The sequence below is a fragment of the Bombina bombina genome, chromosome 10, assembly GCF_027579735.1.
Source record: "Bombina bombina isolate aBomBom1 chromosome 10, aBomBom1.pri, whole genome shotgun sequence".
Lineage (NCBI taxonomy): Eukaryota > Metazoa > Chordata > Amphibia > Anura > Bombinatoridae > Bombina > Bombina bombina.
The window spans coordinates 16,702,988-16,725,521 of NC_069508.1; the positions used below are offsets into that span (position 1 = coordinate 16,702,988).

Genomic DNA, 22,534 nt, shown 5'->3' on the forward strand with positions numbered 1-22,534 from the left:
TACCTGTATACAGCGATATCCTCACATTAGCCCATACAGCTAGAGTCCTACAAACCTGCTCTAGACTGACTGAGAGGCTACTTACCTTACCTGTATACAGTGATATCACCACATTAGCTCATACAGCTAGAGTTCTACAAACCTGTTCTAGAATGACTGAGGGGCTACTTACCTTACCTGTATACAGTGATATCCTCACATTAGCCCATACAGCTAGAGTCCTACAAACCTGCTGTAGACTGACTGAGAGGCTACCTTACCTGTTTACAGTGATATCCTCACATCAGCCCATACAGCTAAAGTCCTACAAACCTGCTCTAGACTGACTGAGGGGCTACTTACCTTACCTGTTTACAGTGATATCCTCACATCAGCCCATACAGCTAAAGTCCTACAAACCTGCTCTATACTGACAGAGAGGCAACTTACCTTACCTGTATACAGTGATATCCTCACATTAGCCCATACAGCTAGAGTCCTACAAACCTGCTCTAGACTGACTGAGAGGCTACTTACCTTACCTGTATACAGTGATATCCTCACATTAGCCCATACAGCTAGAGTCCTACAAACCTGCTCTAGACTGACTGAGAGGCTACTTACCTTACCTGTATACAGTGATATCCTCACATTAGCCCATACAGCTAGAGTCCTACAAACCTGCTCTAGACTGACTGAGAGGCTACTTACCTTACCTGTATACAGTGATATCCTCACATTAGCCCATACAGCTATAGTCCTACAAACCTGCTCTAGACTGACTGAGAGGCTACTTACCTTACCTGTATACAGTGATATCCTCACATTAGCTCATACAGCTAGAGTCCTACAAACCTGCTCTAGACTGACTGAGCAGATACTTACCTTACCTGTATACAATGATATCCCCACATTAGCCCACACAGCTAGAGTCCTACAAACCTGCTCTAGAATGACAGAGAGGCAACTTACCTTACCTGTATACAGTGATATCCTCACATTAGCACACACAGCTAGAGTCCTACAAACCTGCTCTAGACTGACTGAGAGGCTACTTACCTTACCTGTATACAGTGATATCCTCACATTAGCCCATACAGCTAGAGTCCTACAAACCTGCTCTAGAATGACAGAGAGGCTACTTACCTTACCTGTATACAGTGATATCCTCACATTAGCTCATACAGCAATAGTCCTACAAACCTGCTCTAGCCTGACTGAGAGGCTACTTACCTTACCTGTATAAAGTGATATCCTCACAAGCTCACATTAGCCCATACAGCTATAGTCCTACAAACCTGCTCTAGACGGACTGAGATGCTACTTACCTTACCTGTATACAGCGATATCCTCACATTAGCCCATACAGCTAGAGTCCTACAAACCTGCTCTAGACTGACTGAGAGGCTACTTACCTTACCTGTATACAGTGATATCCTCACATTAGCCCATACAGCTAGAGTCCTACAAACCTGCTCTAGAATGACAGAGAGGCTACTTACCTTACCTGTATACAGTGATATCCTCACATTAGCTCATACAGCAATAGTCCTACAAACCTGCTCTAGCCTGACTGAGAGGCTACTTACCTTACCTGTATACAGTGATATCCTCACAAGCTCACATTAGCCCATACAGCTATAGTCCTACAAACCTGCTCTAGACGGACTGAGATGCTACTTACCTTACCTGTATACAGCGATATCCTCACATTAGCCCATACAGCTAGAGTCCTACAAACCTGCTCTAGACTGACTGAGAGGCTACTTACCTTACCTGTATACAGTGATATCACCACATTAGCTCATACAGCTAGAGTTCTACAAACCTGTTCTAGAATGACTGAGGGGCTACTTACCTTACCTGTATACAGTGATATCCTCACATTAGCCCATACAGCTAGAGTCCTACAAACCTGCTGTAGACTGACTGAGAGGCTACCTTACCTGTTTACAGTGATATCCTCACATCAGCCCATACAGCTAAAGTCCTACAAACCTGCTCTAGACTGACTGAGGGGTTACTTACCTTACCTGTTTACAGTGATATCCTCACATCAGCCCATACAGCTAAAGTCCTACAAACCTGCTCTATACTGACAGAGAGGCAACTTACCTTACCTGTATACAGTGATATCCTCACATTAGCCCATACAGCTAGAGTCCTACAAACCTGCTCTAGACTGACTGAGAGGCTACTTACCTTACCTGTATACAGTGATATCACCACATTAGCTCATACAGCTAGAGTTCTACAAACCTGCTCTAGAATGACTGAGGGGCTACTTACCTTACCTGTATACAGTGATATCCCCACATTAGCCCATACAGCTAGAGTCCTACAAACCTGCTCTAGACTGACTGAGAGGCTACTTACCTTACCTGTATACAGTGATATCACCACATTAGCTCATACAGCTAGAGTTCTACAAACCTGCTCTAGAATGACTGAGGGGCTACTTACCTTACCTGTATACAGTGATATCCTCACAAGCTCACATTAGCCCATACAGCTATAGTCCTACAAACCTGCTCTAGAATGACTGAGGGGCTACTTACCTTACCTGTATACAGTGATATCCTCACATTAGAGTCCTACAAACCTGCTCTAGACTGACTGAGAGGCTACTTACCTTACCTCTATACAGTGATATCCCCACATTAGCCCATACAGCTAAAGTCCTACAAACCTGCTCTAGACTGACTGAGGGGCTACTTACCTTACCTGTTTACAGTGATATCCTCACATCAGCCCATACAGCTAAAGTCCTACAAACCTGCTCTATACTGACAGAGAGGCAACTTACCTTACCTGTATACAGTGATATCCTCACATTAGCCCATACAGCTAGAGTCCTACAAACCTGCTCTAGACTGACTGAGAGGCTACTTACCTTACCTGTATACAGTGATATCACCACATTAGCTCATACAGCTAGAGTTCTACAAACCTGCTCTAGAATGACTGAGGGGCTACTTACCTTACCTGTATACAGTGATATCCCCACATTAGCCCATACAGCTAGAGTCCTACAAACCTGCTCTAGACGGACTGAGATGCTACTTACCTTACCTGTATACAGCGATATCCTCACATTAGCCCATACAGCTAGAGTCCTACAAACCTGCTCTAGACTGACTGAGAGGCTACTTACCTTACCTGTATACAGTGATATCACCACATTAGCTCATACAGCTAGAGTTCTACAAACCTGTTCTAGAATGACTGAGGGGCTACTTACCTTACCTGTATACAGTGATATCCTCACATTAGCCCATACAGCTAGAGTCCTACAAACCTGCTGTAGACTGACTGAGAGGCTACCTTACCTGTTTACAGTGATATCCTCACATCAGCCCATACAGCTAAAGTCCTACAAACCTGCTCTAGACTGACTGAGGGGTTACTTACCTTACCTGTTTACAGTGATATCCTCACATCAGCCCATACAGCTAAAGTCCTACAAACCTGCTCTATACTGACAGAGAGGCAACTTACCTTACCTGTATACAGTGATATCCTCACATTAGCCCATACAGCTAGAGTCCTACAAACCTGCTCTAGACTGACTGAGAGGCTACTTACCTTACCTGTATACAGTGATATCACCACATTAGCTCATACAGCTAGAGTCCTACAAACCTGCTCTAGACTGACTGAGAGGCTACTTACCTTACCTGTATACAGTGATATCCCCACATTAGCCCATACAGCTAGAGTCCTACAAACCTGCTCTAGACTGACTGAGAGGCTACTTACCTTACCTGTATACAGTGATATCACCACATTAGCTCATACAGCTAGAGTTCTACAAACCTGCTCTAGAATGACTGAGGGGCTACTTACCTTACCTGTATACAGTGATATCCTCACAAGCTCACATTAGCCCATACAGCTATAGTCCTACAAACCTGCTCTAGAATGACTGAGGGGCTACTTACCTTACCTGTATACAGTGATATCCTCACATTAGAGTCCTACAAACCTGCTCTAGACTGACTGAGAGGCTACTTACCTTACCTCTATACAGTGATATCCCCACATTAGCCCATACAGCTAAAGTCCTACAAACCTGCTCTAGACTGACTGAGGGGCTACTTACCTTACCTGTTTACAGTGATATCCTCACATCAGCCCATACAGCTAAAGTCCTACAAACCTGCTCTATACTGACAGAGAGGCAACTTACCTTACCTGTATACAGTGATATCCTCACATTAGCCCATACAGCTAGAGTCCTACAAACCTGCTCTAGACTGACTGAGAGGCTACTTACCTTACCTGTATACAGTGATATCACCACATTAGCTCATACAGCTAGAGTTCTACAAACCTGCTCTAGAATGACTGAGGGGCTACTTACCTTACCTGTATACAGTGATATCCCCACATTAGCCCATACAGCTAGAGTCCTACAAACCTGCTCTAGACTGACTGAGAGGCTACTTACCTTACCTGTATACAGTGATATCCTCACAAGCTCACATTAGCCCATACAGCTATAGTCCTACAAACCTGCTCTAGAATGACTGAGGGGCTACTTACCTTACCTGTATACAGTGATATCCTCACATTAGAGTCTTACAAACCTGCTCTAGACTGACTGAGAGGCTACTTACCTTACCTGTATACAGTGATATCCCCACATTAGCCCATACAGCTAGAGTCCTACAAACCTGCTCTAGAATGACTGAGGGGCTACTTACCTTACCTGTATACAGTGATATCCTCACATTAGCTCATACAGCAATAGTCCTACAAACCTGCTCTAGCCTGACTGAGAGGCTACTTACCTTACCTGTATACAGTGATATCCTCACAAGCTCACATTAGCCCATACAGCTATAGTCCTACAAACCTGCTCTAGAATGACTGAGGGGCTACTTACCTTACCTGTATACAGTGATATCCTCACATTAGAGTCCTACAAACCTGCTCTAGACTGACTGAGAGGCTACTTACCTTACCTCTATACAGTGATATCCCCACATTAGCCCATACAGCTAGAGTCCTACAAACTTGCTCTAGACTGACTGAGAGGCAACTTACCTTACCTGTATACAGTGATATCCTCACATCAGCCCATACAGCTAAAGTCCTACAAACCTGCTCTAGACTGACTGAGAGGATACTTACCTTACCTGTATACAGTGATATCCCCACATTAGCCCATACAGCTAGAGTCCTACAAACCTGCTCTAGCCTGACTGAGAGGCTACTTACCTTACCTGTATACAGTGATATCCTCACATTAGCCCATACAGCTAGAGTCCTACAAACCTGCTCTAGCCTGACTGAGAGGCTACTTACCTGTATACAGTGATATCCTCACATTAGCCCATACAGCTAGAGTCCTACAAACCTGCTCTAGCCTGACTGAGAGGCTACTTACCTGTATACAGTGATATCCTCACATTAGCCCATACAGCTAGAGTCCTACAAACCTGCTCTAGCCTGACTGAGAGGCTACTTACCTGTATACAGTGATATCCTCACATTAGCCCACACAGCTAGAGTCCTACAAACCTTCTCTAGACTGACTGAGAGGATACTTACCTCCTCTTGAGCATTGTTACCTATAACTATTAGTATTGGCCAGGTGCATCTCCAGTCATCGTAAGTCAGATGTGCTACAAATGGGAGCATTGTGTTCTGCTACTAAAAAGGACATATACCTCTAGTTCCCTTTGAATATGTGACTTATGCACGATTATATTATTATATAAGTAGCATTATAGACACTTTGCATGTCTCCCACCTCTCTCTAGGTCCCTGTGTCCCTCAGATTGTAGATGTGACACCTACATGTTCCTCAGACCACGTCACACTGTCATGGGGCAGTGCTGCTGGTGCGGAACGCTACCTGGGAATTATACGCGAAGGGGAAGGGACCACGCTGACTTGCAACACCACTGAACAAAGTTGTGGTATCTCTGCAGTGGAGTGTGGCCGATCGTACAGCGCAAGTGTAGAAGCGTTTAATAATCAGTGTAGCAGTGGGGCCAGCTTCCCTTTTACTGTGACCACAGGTAACTTGAGAACCCCAAATCTGTAGTTATCAATGATTATTGTAATGCATAATACAATCCCTAACTGAATCTGTGTATCCCAAAATCTATGCTTCTAAAACTGTAAGAACCAGTAGGAGTTTAGCAAGTCATTTACAGGCCTAGATCCTAATCCGCTAGACATGTGTGGGTGTGCGTGTGTGCTCCCAGCACTGCATTATAAACTAGGCCAACTGAATTTGGGAGATTGTTCTATGGCATGATCCTGTGCTCTACAAATCTTTAATTCTATTAAAGGGACATTTAACACTAAATAAATCATTGCTTGAATGATGTAGTCGTTCCATTGTTCTTTGAGTATTCAGTGAGAGATAAGATAAGGTGGTATATTGTGTGTATATATAGATATATATGTATATATATGATATTAAAGGGACATGAAACCCAATTTTTTTTCTTTCGTGATTTAGAAAGCGCATGTCATTTTAAACAACTTTCTAATTTACTTCTATTATCTAATTTGCTTCATTCTCTTGATATCACTTGCTGAAAAGCATATCTAGATATGCTCAGTAGCTGCTGATTGGTTGCTGCTCATACAAGCCTTGTGTGATTGGCTCACACATGTGCATTGCTATTTATTCAACAAAGGATATCTAAAGAATTGAGCAAATTAGATAATATAAGTAAATTGGAAAGTTGTTTACAATTGCATGCCCTATCTGAATCATGAAAGTTTAATTTTGACTAGACTGACCCTTTAAGGTCTGCTCTGCTTGCAAGCTCAAGCCATTTGTTTGGGTTGTGATTTAAATACAAAAAAATGCTATTTTATTTACAAAAATAAATAGAAAGGACACATTAATGGGAAATTACTTTTACACCACTGACTGAAGGCTTTTCAGTTGAATTATAACTTTTGTTTGATTTCCAGCTCCCTGTGTCCCAACTAATTTCCACAGCTCTTTAGACTGTGACTCACACAAGGTATCAGTGTTGTGGGATTCAGCGCGTGGGACGGATAAGTACACAGTCAAAGCTTATAATGGACAGAATGAGACCTCATGTGTCACAGCAAACACCTCCTGTGAATTTAATGACCTGATGTGTGACAGCAGCTATGAAATTACAATTATCAGCTCATCTGAAACCTGCAACAGCACCAGAAACGGCTCTCTCCAAGTGAAAACAAGTATGTGTCAAACAAAACATGCTGCAGCATAAAGCTGTACTGAGTATGACAACCGCAGTCTTTAAAAGCAAATGTGTTTTCTCTCATTCTGGGGCCAAAGAATTCTGCTTTATCATGGGTTTTAAAGGGGCAACATACTCATTTAAAGATGATTTATTGACCTAAAATAAATAAGTGGCAGCAGCTGTTTAAATTTAACTGAAGTGTGCATCTACATATTATTATCAGGGTGATCTTTGCTTTGAATAAATTGTTCTGTCTGGTATTTATTTAGATTACTAGTGGTGCATTATTGCGCATGAGCGATAAGGGGTATTTTGCAGCTATTTGCCTTGTTATTCAAGTAAAAAAATTGCACAAAAACAATACATTTTTACCAGTACAGCTACACTCATAACAACAAAAAAAATATTGCATAACAAAGTTATATTAAGGCTCAAAGATATGAGGTCTCGTGTTAGAGAAAAAAAGCAGGCAAAGGACTTTACCATAGAGATACTGTACACAGGTATAAATGTCTAAATATTCATATGTGTGTGTGTTTATATATATATATTAACACGCGAGCGAGAGTGCTAATTTGCGCTCCACTAATAATCTAGCCCTTAGTGTTCAATGCCCCTTTTATTATTACACTGATAACTGAACCATTACAGTAAAAATGATATTTTTATTTTTTTCACAAGTTCCTTGTGCTCCCCATGTCCTGGAAGCTTTTGCAGCGTGTGAGAATAATTCAGCATTTGTCTATTGGGATTTGAGTTCTAATGCCCGGTCGTACACAGTCAGAATGGAGGAAGACAGCACAGTGTTCTGCAATACAACTGACACCGTCTGTGAGATCCAGGGATTGCATTGTGGGAGCAATTACACAGCAACTGTCTGGGCTGATGATGGGACATGCAGGAGGCCGAGTAGCTCTGGAATGGCGTTTAGAACAGGTGAGGTTTGTCCATTGAGGGAGAGACAGATGTGGGGACTATGATGAGCTGCATGTAGTGGTAGTGACATATGTAGGTGTTATGGTAAGCTGTATGTAGCTATATTGAAAGGTGTAGGTTTTATGGTGAGGTGTAAGTAGCAGTAGTGACAGGTGTAGGTGTTATGGTGAGATGTATGTAGCAGTAGTGACAGGTGTAGGTGTTATGGTGAGCTGTATGTAGCAGTAGTGACATGTGTAGGTGTTATGGTGAGCTGTATGTAGCAGTAGTAACAGGTGTAGGTGTTATGGTGAGATGTATGTAGCAGTGGTAACAGGTATAGGTGTTACGGTGAGCTGTATGTAGTGGTAGTGATATATGTAGGTGTTATGGTGAGCTGTATGTAGCAGTAGTAACAGGTGTAGGTGTTATGGTGAGATGTATGTAGTGGTAGTGACATATGTAGGTGTTATGGTGAGCTTTATGTAGCAGTAGTGACATGTGTAGGTGTTATGGTGAGCTGTATGTAGAAGAAGTGACAGGTGTAGGTGTTATAGTGAGCTGTATGTAGCAGTAGTGATAGGTGTAGGTGTTATGGTGAGATGTATGTAGCAGTAGTGACATGTGTAGGTGATATGGGGGGCTGCATGTAGTGGTAGTGACGTGTAGGTGTTATGATGAGCTGTATGTAGTGGTAGTGACAGGTGTAGGTGTTATGGTGAGCTGTATGTAGCAGTAGTGACAGGTGTAGGTGTTATGGTGAGCTGTATGTAGCAGTAGTGACATATGTAGGTGTTATGGTGAGCTGTATGTAGCAGTAGTCACATGTGTTATGGTGAGATGTATATAACAGTAGTGACGTGTAGGTGATATGGTGAGATGTATGTAACAGTAGTGATGTGTAGGTGTTATGGTGAGCTGTCTGTAGCGGTAGTGACATGTGTAGGTGTTATGGTGAGCTGTATGTAGCAGTAGTAACAGGTGTAGGTGTTATGGTTAGATGTATGTAGTGGTAGTGACATATGTAGGTGTTATGGTGAGATGTATGTAGCAGTAGTGACAGGTGTATGTGTTATAGTGAGCTGTATGTAGCAGTAGTGACATGTGTACGTGTTATGGTGAGATGTATGTAGCAGTAGTGACAGGTGTAGGTGTTATGGTGGGCTGTATGTAGCAGTAGTGACATGTGTAGGTGTTATGGTGAGCTGTATGTAGCAGTAGTGACATGTGTAGGTGTTATGGTGAGATGTATGTAGCAGTAGTGACAGGTGCAGGTGTTATAGTGAGCTTTATGTAGCAGTAGTGACATGTGTAGGTGTTCTGGTGAGCTGTATGTAGCAGTAGTGACAGGTGTAGGTGTTATAGTGAGCTGTATGTAGCAGTAGTGACAGGTGTAGGTGTTATGGTGAGATGTATGTAGCAGTAGTGACATGTGTAGGTGATATGGGGAGCTGTATGTAGTGGTAGTGACAGGTGTAGGTGTTATGGTGAGATGTATGTAGCAGTAGTGACAGGTGTAGGTGTTATGGTGAGCTGTATGTAGCAGTAGTGACATATGTAGGTGTTATGGTGAGCTGTATGTAGCAGTAGTCACATGTGTTATGGTGAGATGTATGTAACAGTAGTGACATGTGTAGGTGTTATGGTGAGATGTATGCAACAGTAGTGATGTGTAGGTGTTATGGTGAGCTGTATGTAGCGGTAGTGACAGGTGTAGGTGTTATGGTGAGCTGTATGTAGCAGTAGTGACAGGTGTAGGTGTTATGGTGAGATGTATGTGGCAGTAGTGACATGTGTAGGTGATATGGGGAGCTGTATGTAGTGGTAGTGACAGGTGTAGGTGTTATGGTGAGATGTATGTAGCAGTAGTAACAGGTGTAGGTGTTATGGTGAGCTGTATGTAGCAGTAGTCACATGTGTTATGGTGAGATGTATATAACAGTAGTGACGTGTAGGTGTTATGGTGAGATGTATGTAACAGTAGTGATGTGTAGGTGTTATGGTGAGCTGTCTGTAGCGGTAGTGACATGTGTAGGTGTTATGGTGAGCTGTATGTAGCAGTAGTAACAGGTGTAGGTGTTATGGTTAGATGTATGTAGTGGTAGTGACATATGTAGGTGTTATGGTGAGATGTATGTAGCAGTAGTGACAGGTGTATGTGTTATAGTGAGCTGTATGTAGCAGTAGTGACATGTGTAGGTGTTATGGTGAGATGTATGTAGCAGTAGTGACAGGTGTAGGTGTTATGGTGGGCTGTATGTAGCAGTAGTGACATGTGTAGGTGTTATGGTGAGCTGTATGTAGCAGTAGTGACATGTGTAGGTGTTATGGTGAGATGTATGTAGCAGTAGTGACAGGTGCAGGTGTTATAGTGAGCTTTATGTAGCAGTAGTGACATGTGTAGGTGTTCTGGTGAGCTGTATGTAGCAGTAGTGACAGGTGTAGGTGTTATAGTGAGCTGTATGTAGCAGTAGTGACAGGTGTAGGTGTTATGGTGAGATGTATGTAGCAGTAGTGACATGTGTAGGTGATATGGGGAGCTGTATGTAGTGGTAGTGACAGGTGTAGGTGTTATGGTGAGATGTATGTAGCAGTAGTGACAGGTGTAGGTGTTATGGTGAGCTGTATGTAGCAGTAGTGACATATGTAGGTGTTATGGTGAGCTGTATGTAGCAGTAGTCACATGTGTTATGGTGAGATGTATGTAACAGTAGTGACATGTGTAGGTGTTATGGTGAGCTGTATGTAGCAGTAGTCACATGTGTTATGGTGAGATGTATATAACAGTAGTGACGTGTAGGTGTTATGGTGAGATGTATGTAACAGTAGTGATGTGTAGGTGTTATGGTGAGCTGTCTGTAGCGGTAGTGACATGTGTAGGTGTTATGGTGAGCTGTATGTAGCAGTAGTAACAGGTGTAGGTGTTATGGTTAGATGTATGTAGTGGTAGTGACATATGTAGGTGTTATGGTGAGATGTATGTAGCAGTAGTGACAGGTGTAGGTGTTATGGTGAGATGTATGTAGCAGTAGTGACATGTGTAGGTGATATGGGGAGCTGTATGTAGTGGTAGTGACAGGTGTAGGTGTTATGGTGAGATGTATGTAGCAGTAGTAACAGGTGTAGGTGTTATGGTTAGATGTATGTAGTGGTAGTGACATATGTAGGTGTTATGGTGAGATGTATGTAGCAGTAGTGACAGGTGTATGTGTTATAGTGAGCTGTATGTAGCAGTAGTGACATGTGTAGGTGTTATGGTGAGATGTATGTAGCAGTAGTGACAGGTGTAGGTGTTATGGTGGGCTGTATGTAGCAGTAGTGACAGGTGTAGGTGTTATGGTGAGATGTATGTAGCAGTAGTGACATGTGTAGGTGTTATGGTGAGCTGTATGTAGCAGTAGTGACATGTGTAGGTGTTATGGTGAGATGTATGCAACAGTAGTGATGTGTAGGTGTTATGGTGAGCTGTATGTAGCGGTAGTGACAGGTGTAGGTGTTATGGTGAGCTGTATGTAGCAGTAGTGACAGGTGTAGGTGTTATGGTGAGATGTATGTAGCAGTAGTGACATCTGTAGGTGTTATGGTGAGCTGTATGTAGCAGTAGTCACATGTGTTATGGTGAGATGTATGTAACAGTAGTGACATGTGTAGGTGTTATGGTGAGATGTATGCAACAGTAGTGATGTGTAGGTGTTATGGTGAGCTGTATGTAGCGGTAGTGACAGGTGTAGGTGTTATGGTGAGCTGTATGTAGCAGTAGTGACAGGTGTAGGTGTTATGGTGAGATGTATGTAGCAGTAGTGACATGTGTAGGTGATATGGGGAGCTGTATGTAGTGGTAGTGACAGGTGTAGGTGTTATGGTGAGATGTATGTAGCAGTAGTAACAGGTGTAGGTGTTATGGTGAGCTGTATGTAGCAGTAGTCACATGTGTTATGGTGAGATGTATATAACAGTAGTGACGTGTAGGTGTTATGGTGAGATGTATGTAACAGTAGTGATGTGTAGGTGTTATGGTGAGCTGTATGTAGCAGTAGTAACAGGTGTAGGTGTTATGGTTAGATGTATGTAGTGGTAGTGACATATGTAGGTGTTATGGTGAGATGTATGTAGCAGTAGTGACAGGTGTATGTGTTATGGTGAGCTGTATGTAGCAGTAGTGACATGTGTAGGTGTTATGGTGAGATGTATGTAGCAGTAGTGACAGGTGTAGGTGTTATGGTGGGCTGTATGTAGCAGTAGTGACATGTGTAGGTGTTATGGTGAGCTGTATGTAGCAGTAGTGACATGTGTAGGTGTTATGGTGAGATGTATGTAGCAGTAGTGACAGGTGCAGGTGTTATAGTGAGCTTTATGTAGCAGTAGTGACATGTGTAGGTGTTCTGGTGAGCTGTATGTAGCAGTAGTGACAGGTGTAGGTGTTATAGTGAGCTGTATGTAGCAGTAGTGACAGGTGTAGGTGTTATGGTGAGATGTATGTAGCAGTAGTGACATGTGTAGGTGATATGGGGAGCTGTATGTAGTGGTAGTGACAGGTGTAGGTGTTATGGTGAGATGTATGTAGCAGTAGTGACAGGTGTAGGTGTTATGGTGAGCTGTATGTAGCAGTAGTGACATATGTAGGTGTTATGGTGAGCTGTATGTAGCAGTAGTCACATGTGTTATGGTGAGATGTATGTAACAGTAGTGACATGTGTAGGTGTTATGGTGAGCTGTATGTAGCAGTAGTCACATGTGTTATGGTGAGATGTATATAACAGTAGTGACGTGTAGGTGTTATGGTGAGATGTATGTAACAGTAGTGATGTGTAGGTGTTATGGTGAGCTGTCTGTAGCGGTAGTGACATGTGTAGGTGTTATAGTGAGCTGTATGTAGCAGTAGTAACAGGTGTAGGTGTTATGGTTAGATGTATGTAGTGGTAGTGACATATGTAGGTGTTATGGTGAGATGTATGTAGCAGTAGTGACAGGTGTAGGTGTTATGGTGAGATGTATGTAGCAGTAGTGACATGTGTAGGTGATATGGGGAGCTGTATGTAGTGGTAGTGACAGGTGTAGGTGTTATGGTGAGATGTATGTAGCAGTAGTAACAGGTGTAGGTGTTATGGTGAGCTGTATGTAGCAGTAGTCACATGTGTTATGGTGAGATGTATATAACAGTAGTGACGTGTAGGTGTTATGGTGAGATGTATGTAACAGTAGTGATGTGTAGGTGTTATGGTGAGCTGTCTGTAGCGGTAGTGACATGTGTAGGTGTTATGGTGAGCTGTATGTAGCAGTAGTAACAGGTGTAGGTGTTATGGTTAGATGTATGTAGTGGTAGTGACATATGTAGGTGTTATGGTGAGATGTATGTAGCAGTAGTGACAGGTGTATGTGTTATAGTGAGCTGTATGTAGCAGTAGTGACATGTGTAGGTGTTATGGTGAGATGTATGTAGCAGTAGTGACAGGTGTAGGTGTTATGGTGGGCTGTATGTAGCAGTAGTGACATGTGTAGGTGTTATGGTGAGCTGTATGTAGCAGTAGTGACATGTGTAGGTGTTATGGTGAGATGTATGTAGCAGTAGTGACAGGTGCAGGTGTTATAGTGAGCTTTATGTAGCAGTAGTGACATGTGTAGGTGTTCTGGTGAGCTGTATGTAGCAGTAGTGACAGGTGTAGGTGTTATAGTGAGCTGTATGTAGCAGTAGTGACAGGTGTAGGTGTTATGGTGAGATGTATGTAGCAGTAGTGACATGTGTAGGTGATATGGGGAGCTGTATGTAGTGGTAGTGACAGGTGTAGGTGTTATGGTGAGATGTATGTAGCAGTAGTGACAGGTGTAGGTGTTATGGTGAGCTGTATGTAGCAGTAGTGACATATGTAGGTGTTATGGTGAGCTGTATGTAGCAGTAGTCACATGTGTTATGGTGAGATGTATGTAACAGTAGTGACATGTGTAGGTGTTATGGTGAGATGTATGCAACAGTAGTGATGTGTAGGTGTTATGGTGAGCTGTATGTAGCGGTAATGACAGGTGTAGGTGTTATGGTGAGCTGTATGTAGCAGTAGTGACAGGTGTAGGTGTTATGGTGAGATGTATGTAGCAGTAGTGACAGGTGTAGGTGTTATGGTGAGATGTATGTAGCAGTAGTGACATGTGTAGGTGATATGGGGAGCTGTATGTAGTGGTAGTGACAGGTGTAGGTGTTATGGTGAGATGTATGTAGCAGTAGTAACAGGTGTAGGTGTTATGGTGAGCTGTATGTAGCAGTAGTCACATGTGTTATGGTGAGATGTATATAACAGTAGTGACGTGTAGGTTTTATGGTGAGATGTATGTAACAGTAGTGATGTGTAGGTGTTATGGTGAGCTGTCTGTAGCGGTAGTGACATGTGTAGGTGTTATGGTGAGCTGTATGTAGCAGTAGTAACAGGTGTAGGTGTTATGGTTAGATGTATGTAGTGGTAGTGACATATGTAGGTGTTATGGTGGGATGTATGTAGCAGTAGTGACAGGTGTATGTGTTATAGTGAGCTGTATGTAGCAGTAGTGACATGTGTAGGTGTTATGGTGAGATGTATGTAGCAGTAGTGACAGGTGTAGGTGTTATGGTGAGCTGTATGTAGCAGTAGTGACATGTGTAGGTGTTATGGTGAGATGTATGTAGCAGTAGTGACAGGTGCAGGTGTTATAGTGAGCTTTATGTAGCAGTAGTGACATGTGTAGGTGTTCTGGTGAGCTGTATGTAGCAGTAGTGACAGGTGTAGGTGTTATAGTGAGCTGTATGTAGCAGTAGTGACAGGTGTAGGTGTTATGGTGAGATGTATGTAGCAGTAGTGACATGTGTAGGTGTTATGGTGGGCTGTATGTAGCAGTAGTGACATGTGTAGGTGTTATGGTGAGCTGTATGTAGCAGTAGTGACATGTGTAGGTGTTATGGTGAGATGTATGTAGCAGTAGTGACAGGTGCAGGTGTTATAGTGAGCTTTATGTAGCAGTAGTGACATGTGTAGGTGTTCTGGTGAGCTGTATGTAGCAGTAGTGACAGGTGTAGGTGTTATAGTGAGCTGTATGTAGCAGTAGTGACAGGTGTAGGTGTTATGGTGAGATGTATGTAGCAGTAGTGACATGTGTAGGTGATATGGGGAGCTGTATGTAGTGGTAGTGACAGGTGTAGGTGTTATGGTGAGATGTATGTAGCAGTAGTGACAGGTGTAGGTGTTATGGTGAGCTGTATGTAGCAGTAGTGACATATGTAGGTGTTATGGTGAGCTGTATGTAGCAGTAGTCACATGTGTTATGGTGAGATGTATGTAACAGTAGTGACATGTGTAGGTGTTATGGTGAGATTTATGCAACAGTAGTGATGTGTAGGTGTTATGGTGAGCTGTATGTAGCGGTAGTGACAGGTGTAGGTGTTATGGTGAGCTGTATGTAGCAGTAGTGACAGGTGTAGGTGTTATGGTGAGATGTAGGTAGCAGTAGTGACATGTGTAGGTGATATGGGGAGCTGTATGTAGTGGTAGTGACAGGTGTAGGTGTTATGGTGAGATGTATGTAGCAGTAGTAACAGGTGTAGGTGTTATGGTTAGATGTATGTAGTGGTAGTGACATATGTAGGTGTTATGGTGAGATGTATGTAGCAGTAGTGACAGGTGTATGTGTTATAGTGAGCTGTATGTAGCAGTAGTGACATGTGTAGGTGTTATGGTGAGATGTATGTAGCAGTAGTGACAGGTGTAGGTGTTATGGTGGGCTGTATGTAGCAGTAGTGACATGTGTAGGTGTTATGGTGAGCTGTATGTAGCAGTAGTGACATGTGTAGGTGTTATGGTGAGATGTATGTAGCAGTAGTGACAGGTGCAGGTGTTATAGTGAGCTTTATGTAGCAGTAGTGACAGGTGTAGGTGTTATGGTGAGATGTATGTAGCAGTAGTGACATGTGTAGGTGATATGGGGAGCTGTATGTAGTGGTAGTGACAGGTGTAGGTGTTATGGTGAGATGTATGCAACAGTAGTGATGTGTAGGTGTTATGGTGAGCAGTATGTAGCGGTAGTGACAGGTGTAGGTGTTATGGTGAGCTGTATGTAGCAGTAGTGACAGGTGTAGGTGTTATGGTGAGATGTATGTAGTGGAAGTGACAGGTGTAGGTGTTATGGTGAGCTGTATGTAGCAGTAGTGACAGGTGTAGGTGTTATGGTGAGCTTTATGTAGCAGTAGTGACAGGTGTAGGTGTTATGGTGAGCTGTATGTAGCAGTAGTGACAGGTGTAGGTGGAGCTGTATGTAGCAGAAGTGACATGTGTAGATTTTATGTTGCGATGTATGTAGCGGTAGTGACATGTGTAGGTGTTATGGTGAGCTGTATGTAGCAGTAGTGACAGGTGTAGGTGTTATGGTGAGATGTATGCAGTGTAAGTGACAGGTGTAGGTGTTATGGTGAGATGTATGTAGCAGTAGTGACATGTGTAGGTGTTATGGTGAGATGTATGTAGTGGAAGTGACAGGTATAGGTGTTATGGTGAGATGTATGTAGTAGTAGTGACATGTGTAGGTGTTATGGTGAACTGTATGTAGCAGTAGTGACAGGTGTAGGTGTTATGGTGAGCTGTATGTAGGAGTAGTGACAGGTGTAGGTGTTATGGTGAGCTGTATGTAGGAGTAGTGACAGGTGTAGGTGTTATGGTGAGATGTATGTAGCAGTAGTGACAGGTGTAGGTGTTATGGTGAGCTGTATATAGAGATAGTGACAGGTGTAGGTGTTATGGTGAGATGTAGGTAGCAGTAGTGACAGGTGTAGGTGTTATGGTGAGCTGTATGTAGCAGTAGTGACAGGTGTAGGTGTTATGGTGAGCTGTATGTAGCAGTAGTGACAGGTGTAGGTGTTATGGTGAGCTGTATGTAGCAGTAGTGACAGGTGTAGGTGTTATGGTGAGATGTATGTAGCAGTAGTGACATGTGTAGGTGTTATGGTAAGATGTATGTAGTGGTAGTGACAGGTGTAGGTGTTATGGTGAGATGTATGTAGCAGTAGTGACATGTGTAGGTGTTATGGTGAGCTGTATGTAGCAGTAGTGACAGGTGTAGGTGTTATGGTGAGATGTATGTAGCAGTAGTGACATGTGTAGGTGTTATGGTAAGATGTATGTAGTGGTAGTGACAGGTGTAGGTGTTATGGTGAGCTGTATGTAGCAGTAGTGACATGTGTAGGTGTTATGGTGAGCTGTATGTAGCAGTAGTGACATGTGTAGGTGTTATGGTGAGCTGTATGTAGCAGGAGTGACAGGTGTAGGTGTTATGGTTAGATGTATGTAGTGGTAGTGACATATGTAGGTGTTATGGTGAGATGTATGTAGCAGTAGTGACAGGTGTATGTGTTATAGTGAGCTGTATGTAGCAGTAGTGACATGTGTAGGTGTTATGGTGAGATGTATGTAGCAGTAGTGACAGGTGTAGGTGTTATGGTGGGCTGTATGTAGCAGTAGTGACATGTGTAGGTGTTATGGTGAGCTGTATGTAGCAGTAGTGACATGTGTAGGTGTTATGGTGAGATGTATGTAGCAGTAGTGACAGGTGCAGGTGTTATAGTGAGCTTTATGTAGCAGTAGTGACATGTGTAGGTGTTCTGGTGAGCTGTATGTAGCAGTAGAGACAGGTGTAGGTGTTATAGTGAGCTGTATGTAGCAGTAGTGACAGGTGTAGGTGTTATGGTGAGATGTATGTAGCAGTAGTGACATGTGTAGGTGATATGGGGAGCTGTATGTAGTGGTAGTGACAGGTGTAGGTGTTATGGTGAGATGTATGTAGCAGTAGTGACAGGTGTAGGTGTTATGGTGAGCTGTATGTAGCAGTAGTGACATATGTAGGTGTTATGGTGAGCTGTATGTAGCAGTAGTCACATGTGTTATGGTGAGATGTATGTAACAGTAGTGACATGTGTAGGTGTTATGGTGAGATTTATGCAACAGTAGTGATGTGTAGGTGTTATGGTGAGCTGTATGTAGCGGTAGTGACAGGTGTAGGTGTTATGGTGAGCTGTATGTAGCAGTAGTGACAGGTGTAGGTGTTATGGTGAGATGTAGGTAGCAGTAGTGACATGTGTAGGTGATATGGGGAGCTGTATGTAGTGGTAGTGACAGGTGTAGGTGTTATGGTGAGATGTATGTAGCAGTAGTGACAGGTGTAGGTGTTATGGTGAGCTGTATGTAGCAGTAGTAACAGGTGTAGGTGTTATGGTTAGATGTATGTAGTGGTAGTGACATATGTAGGTGTTATGGTGAGATGTATGTAGCAGTAGTGACAGGTGTATGTGTTATAGTGAGCTGTATGTAGCAGTAGTGACATGTGTAGGTGTTATGGTGAGATGTATGTAGCAGTAGTGACAGGTGTAGGTGTTATGGTGGGCTGTATGTAGCAGTAGTGACATGTGTAGGTGTTATGGTGAGCTGTATGTAGCAGTAGTGACATGTGTAGGTGTTATGGTGAGATGTATGTAGCAGTAGTGACAGGTGCAGGTGTTATAGTGAGCTTTATGTAGCAGTAGTGACAGGTGTAGGTGTTATGGTGAGATGTATGTAGCAGTAGTGACATGTGTAGGTGATATGGGGAGCTGTATGTAGTGGTAGTGACAGGTGTAGGTGTTATGGTGAGATGTATGCAACAGTAGTGATGTGTAGGTGTTATGGTGAGCAGTATGTAGCGGTAGTGACAGGTGTAGGTGTTATGGTGAGCTGTATGTAGCAGTAGTGACAGGTGTAGGTGTTATGGTGAGATGTATGTAGTGGAAGTGACAGGTGTAGGTGTTATGGTGAGCTGTATGTAGCAGTAGTGACAGGTGTAGGTGTTATGGTGAGCTTTATGTAGCAGTAGTGACAGGTGTAGGTGTTATGGTGAGCTGTATGTAGCAGTAGTGACAGGTGTAGGTGGAGCTGTATGTAGCAGTAGTGACATGTGTAGATTTTATGTTGCGATGTATGTAGCGGTAGTGACATGTGTAGGTGTTATGGTGAGCTGTATGTAGCAGTAGTGACAGGTGTAGGTGTTATGGTGAGATGTATGCAGTGTAAGTGACAGGTGTAGGTGTTATGGTGAGATGTATGTAGCAGTAGTGACATGTGTAGGTGTTATGGTGAGATGTATGTAGTGGAAGTGACAGGTATAGGTGTTATGGTGAGATGTATGTAGTAGTAGTGACATGTGTAGGTGTTATGGTGAACTGTATGTAGCAGTAGTGACAGGTGTAGGTGTTATGGTGAGCTGTATGTAGGAGTAGTGACAGGTGTAGGTGTTATGGTGAGCTGTATGTAGGAGTAGTGACAGGTGTAGGTGTTATGGTGAGATGTATGTAGTGGAAGTGACCGGTGTAGGTGTTATGGTGAGCTGTATGTAGCAGTAGTGACAGGTGTAGGTGTTATGGTGAGCTGTATATAGAGATAGTGACAGGTGTAGGTGTTATGGTGAGATGTAGGTAGCAGTAGTGACAGGTGTAGGTGTTATGGTGAGCTGTATGTAGCAGTAGTGACAGGTGTAGGTGTTATGGTGAGCTGTATGTAGCAGTAGTGACAGGTGTAGGTGTTATGGTGAGCTGTATGTAGCAGTAGTGACAGGTGTAGGTGTTATGGTGAGATGTATGTAGCAGTAGTGACATGTGTAGGTGTTATGGTGAGATGTATGTAGTGGTAGTGACAGGTGTAGGTGTTATGGTGAGATGTATGTAGCAGTAGTGACATGTGTAGGTGTTATGGTGAGCTGTATGTAGCAGTAGTGACAGGTGTAGGTGTTATGGTGAGATGTATGTAGCAGTAGTGACATGTGTAGGTGTTATGGTAAGATGTATGTAGTGGTAGTGACAGGTGTAGGTGTTATGGTGAGCTGTATGTAGCAGTAGTGACATGTGTAGGTGTTATGGTGAGCTGTATGTAGCAGTAGTGACATGTGTAGGTGTTATGGTGAGCTGTATGTAGCAGGAGTGACAGGTGTAGGTGTTATGGTAAGCTTCATGTAGCAGTAGTGACATGTGTAGGTGTTACGGTGAGCTGTATGTAGTGGTAGTGACATATGTAGGTGTTATGGTGAGCTTTATGTAGCTGTAGTGACATGTGTAGGTGTTATGGTGAGATGTATGTAGCAGTAGTGAGAGGTGTAGGTGTTATGGTGAGATGTATGTAGCAGTAGTGACAGGTGTAGATGTTATAATGAGATGTATGTAGCAGTAGTGACATGTGTAGGTGTTATGGTGAGATGTATGTAGCAGTAGTGACATGTGTAGGTGTTATGGTGAGATGTATGTAACAGTAGTGATGTGTAGATGTTATGGTGAGCTGTATGTAGCGGTATTGACAGGTGTAGTTGTTATGGTGAGATGTATGTAGCAGTAGTGACAGGTGTAGGTGTTATGGTAAGCTTCATGTAGCAGTAGTTACATGTGTAGGTGTTACGGTGAGCTGTATGTAGTGGTAGTTACATATGTAGGTGTTATGGTGAGCTTTATGTAGCAGTAGTGACATGTGTAGGTGTTATGGTGAGATGTATGTAGCAGTAGTGACATGTGTAGGTGTTATGGTGAGATGAATGTAGCAGTAGTGACAGGTGAAGGTGTTATGGTGAGATGTATGTAGCAGTAGTGACATGTGTAGGTGTTATGGTGAGCTTTATGTAGCAGTAGTGACAGGTGTAGGTGTTATGGTGAGCTGTATGTAGCAGTAGTGACATGTGTAGGTGTTATGGTGAGCTGTATGTAGCAGTAGTGACAGGTGTAGGTGTTATGGTGAGATGTATGTAGCAGTAGTGACAGGTGTAGGTGTTATGGTGAGATGTATGTAGCAGTAGTGACATGTGTAGGTGTTATGGTGAGCTTTATGTAGCAGTAGTGACAGGTGTAGGTGTTATGGTGAGCTGTATGTAGCAGTAGTGACATGTGTAGGTGTTATGGTGAGCTGTATGTAGCAGTAGTGACAGGTGTAGGTGTTATGGTGAGCTGTATGTAGCAGTAGTGACATGTGTAGGTGTTATGGTGAGCTTTATGTAGCAGTAGTGACAGGTGTAGGTGTTATGGTGAGCTGTATGTAGCAGTAGTGACATGTGTAGGTGTTATGGTGAGATGTATGTAGCAGTAGTGACAGGTGTAGGTGTTATGGTGAGATGTATGTAGCAGTAGTGACAGGTGTTGGTGTTATGGTGAGATGTATGTAGCGATAGTGACAGGTGTAGGTGTTATGGTGAGCTATATGTAGCAGTAGTGACATGTGTAGGTGTTATGGTGAGATGTATTTAGCAGTAGTGACAGGTGTAGGTGGTATGGTGAGATGTATGTAGCAGTAGTGACATGTGTAGGTGTTATGGTGAGATGTATGTTGCAGTAGTGACAGGTGTTGGTGTTATGGTGAGCTGTATGTAGCAGTAGTGACAGGTGTAGGTGTTATGGTGAGCTTTATGTAGCAGTAGTGACATGTGTAGGTGTTATGGTGAGATGTATTTAGCAGTAGTGACAGGTGTAGGTGGTATGGTGAGATGTATGTAGCAGTAGTGACATGTGTAGGTGTTATGGTGAGATGTATGTAGCAGTAGTGACAGGTGTTGGTGTTATGGTGAGCTTTATGTAGCAGTAGTGACAGGTGTAGGTGTTATGGTGAGCTGTATGTAGCAGTAGTGACAGGTGTAGGTGTTATGGTGAGATGTATGTAGCAGTACATACATATCACCATAAAGCTGTGCTGCTTGTATCTGACTGTAACAAAGACAATCGGCTAGATTACGAGTTGTGTGTTAAGGTAAACAAGCAAGTTAAGAGGTCCTAACGCTGCTTTTTTATGCCTGCTGGTATTACGAGTCTTATTGCAAATATATTGATGATGAGTGAATGGTTTAAAAATGAGACAGATACTGCACGTGAATAAACAATAATGTCACCTGATTAGTAAATTAGTGGGCACCATTCTTCTCTGGGACTTAGAAGACCTAACACGTGTCACATATGATCTATCTCTTGCTTCCAGCACCGTGTGTCCCACAGATTGTTACTTCTGCAGTGATGTGTGAGCAAGATGAGCTATTAGTGTCCTGGAATGCCAGCTCTGGTGCCACCAGCTACTGTGCCACAGCACTGGGACTTCAGGGTCACCTTATTTCAGCTATCACAGAGGATCTCAGCTCTGTACTGAGCACCCTGCAATGTGGGGAAACGTATGATGTGACTGTAGTGGCCGTGCACGAGGAGTGCAAGAGCCCTGACAGCCGAGCAGTGACCATCACAGCTGGTAAGTAGCACTTGGGATGAGTCCGAAATGTTTGTTGCACAAACTGACAATGAAGAACTGTCTGACTGCACAAAATGTCTAAAGAAGCTATAGGATGTTTTCAATTGCACCTTGTATTGTGCAGTGTGTTGAAGTAATACGTTGCACTATGTTACACTACGTTGCACTATGTTACACTATGTTACACTATGTTAC

The 22,534-nt window shown here is 43.1% G+C and overlaps 1 protein-coding gene across 1 annotated transcript in view; it reads left to right on the forward strand.

Moving 5' to 3' along the window:
* The window catches only part of LOC128641237 (uncharacterized), a 121,865-nt gene that overhangs the window by 75,387 nt on the left and 23,944 nt on the right, over positions 1 to 22,534 (forward strand). The window contains exons 27-30 of the mRNA XM_053693824.1: positions 5,748 to 6,008; positions 6,922 to 7,179; positions 7,866 to 8,120; positions 22,079 to 22,339. Of these exons, the coding sequence (XP_053549799.1) occupies positions 5,748 to 6,008; positions 6,922 to 7,179; positions 7,866 to 8,120; positions 22,079 to 22,339 (1,035 nt within the window). The remainder of the gene's footprint in view (positions 1 to 5,747; positions 6,009 to 6,921; positions 7,180 to 7,865; positions 8,121 to 22,078; positions 22,340 to 22,534) is intronic.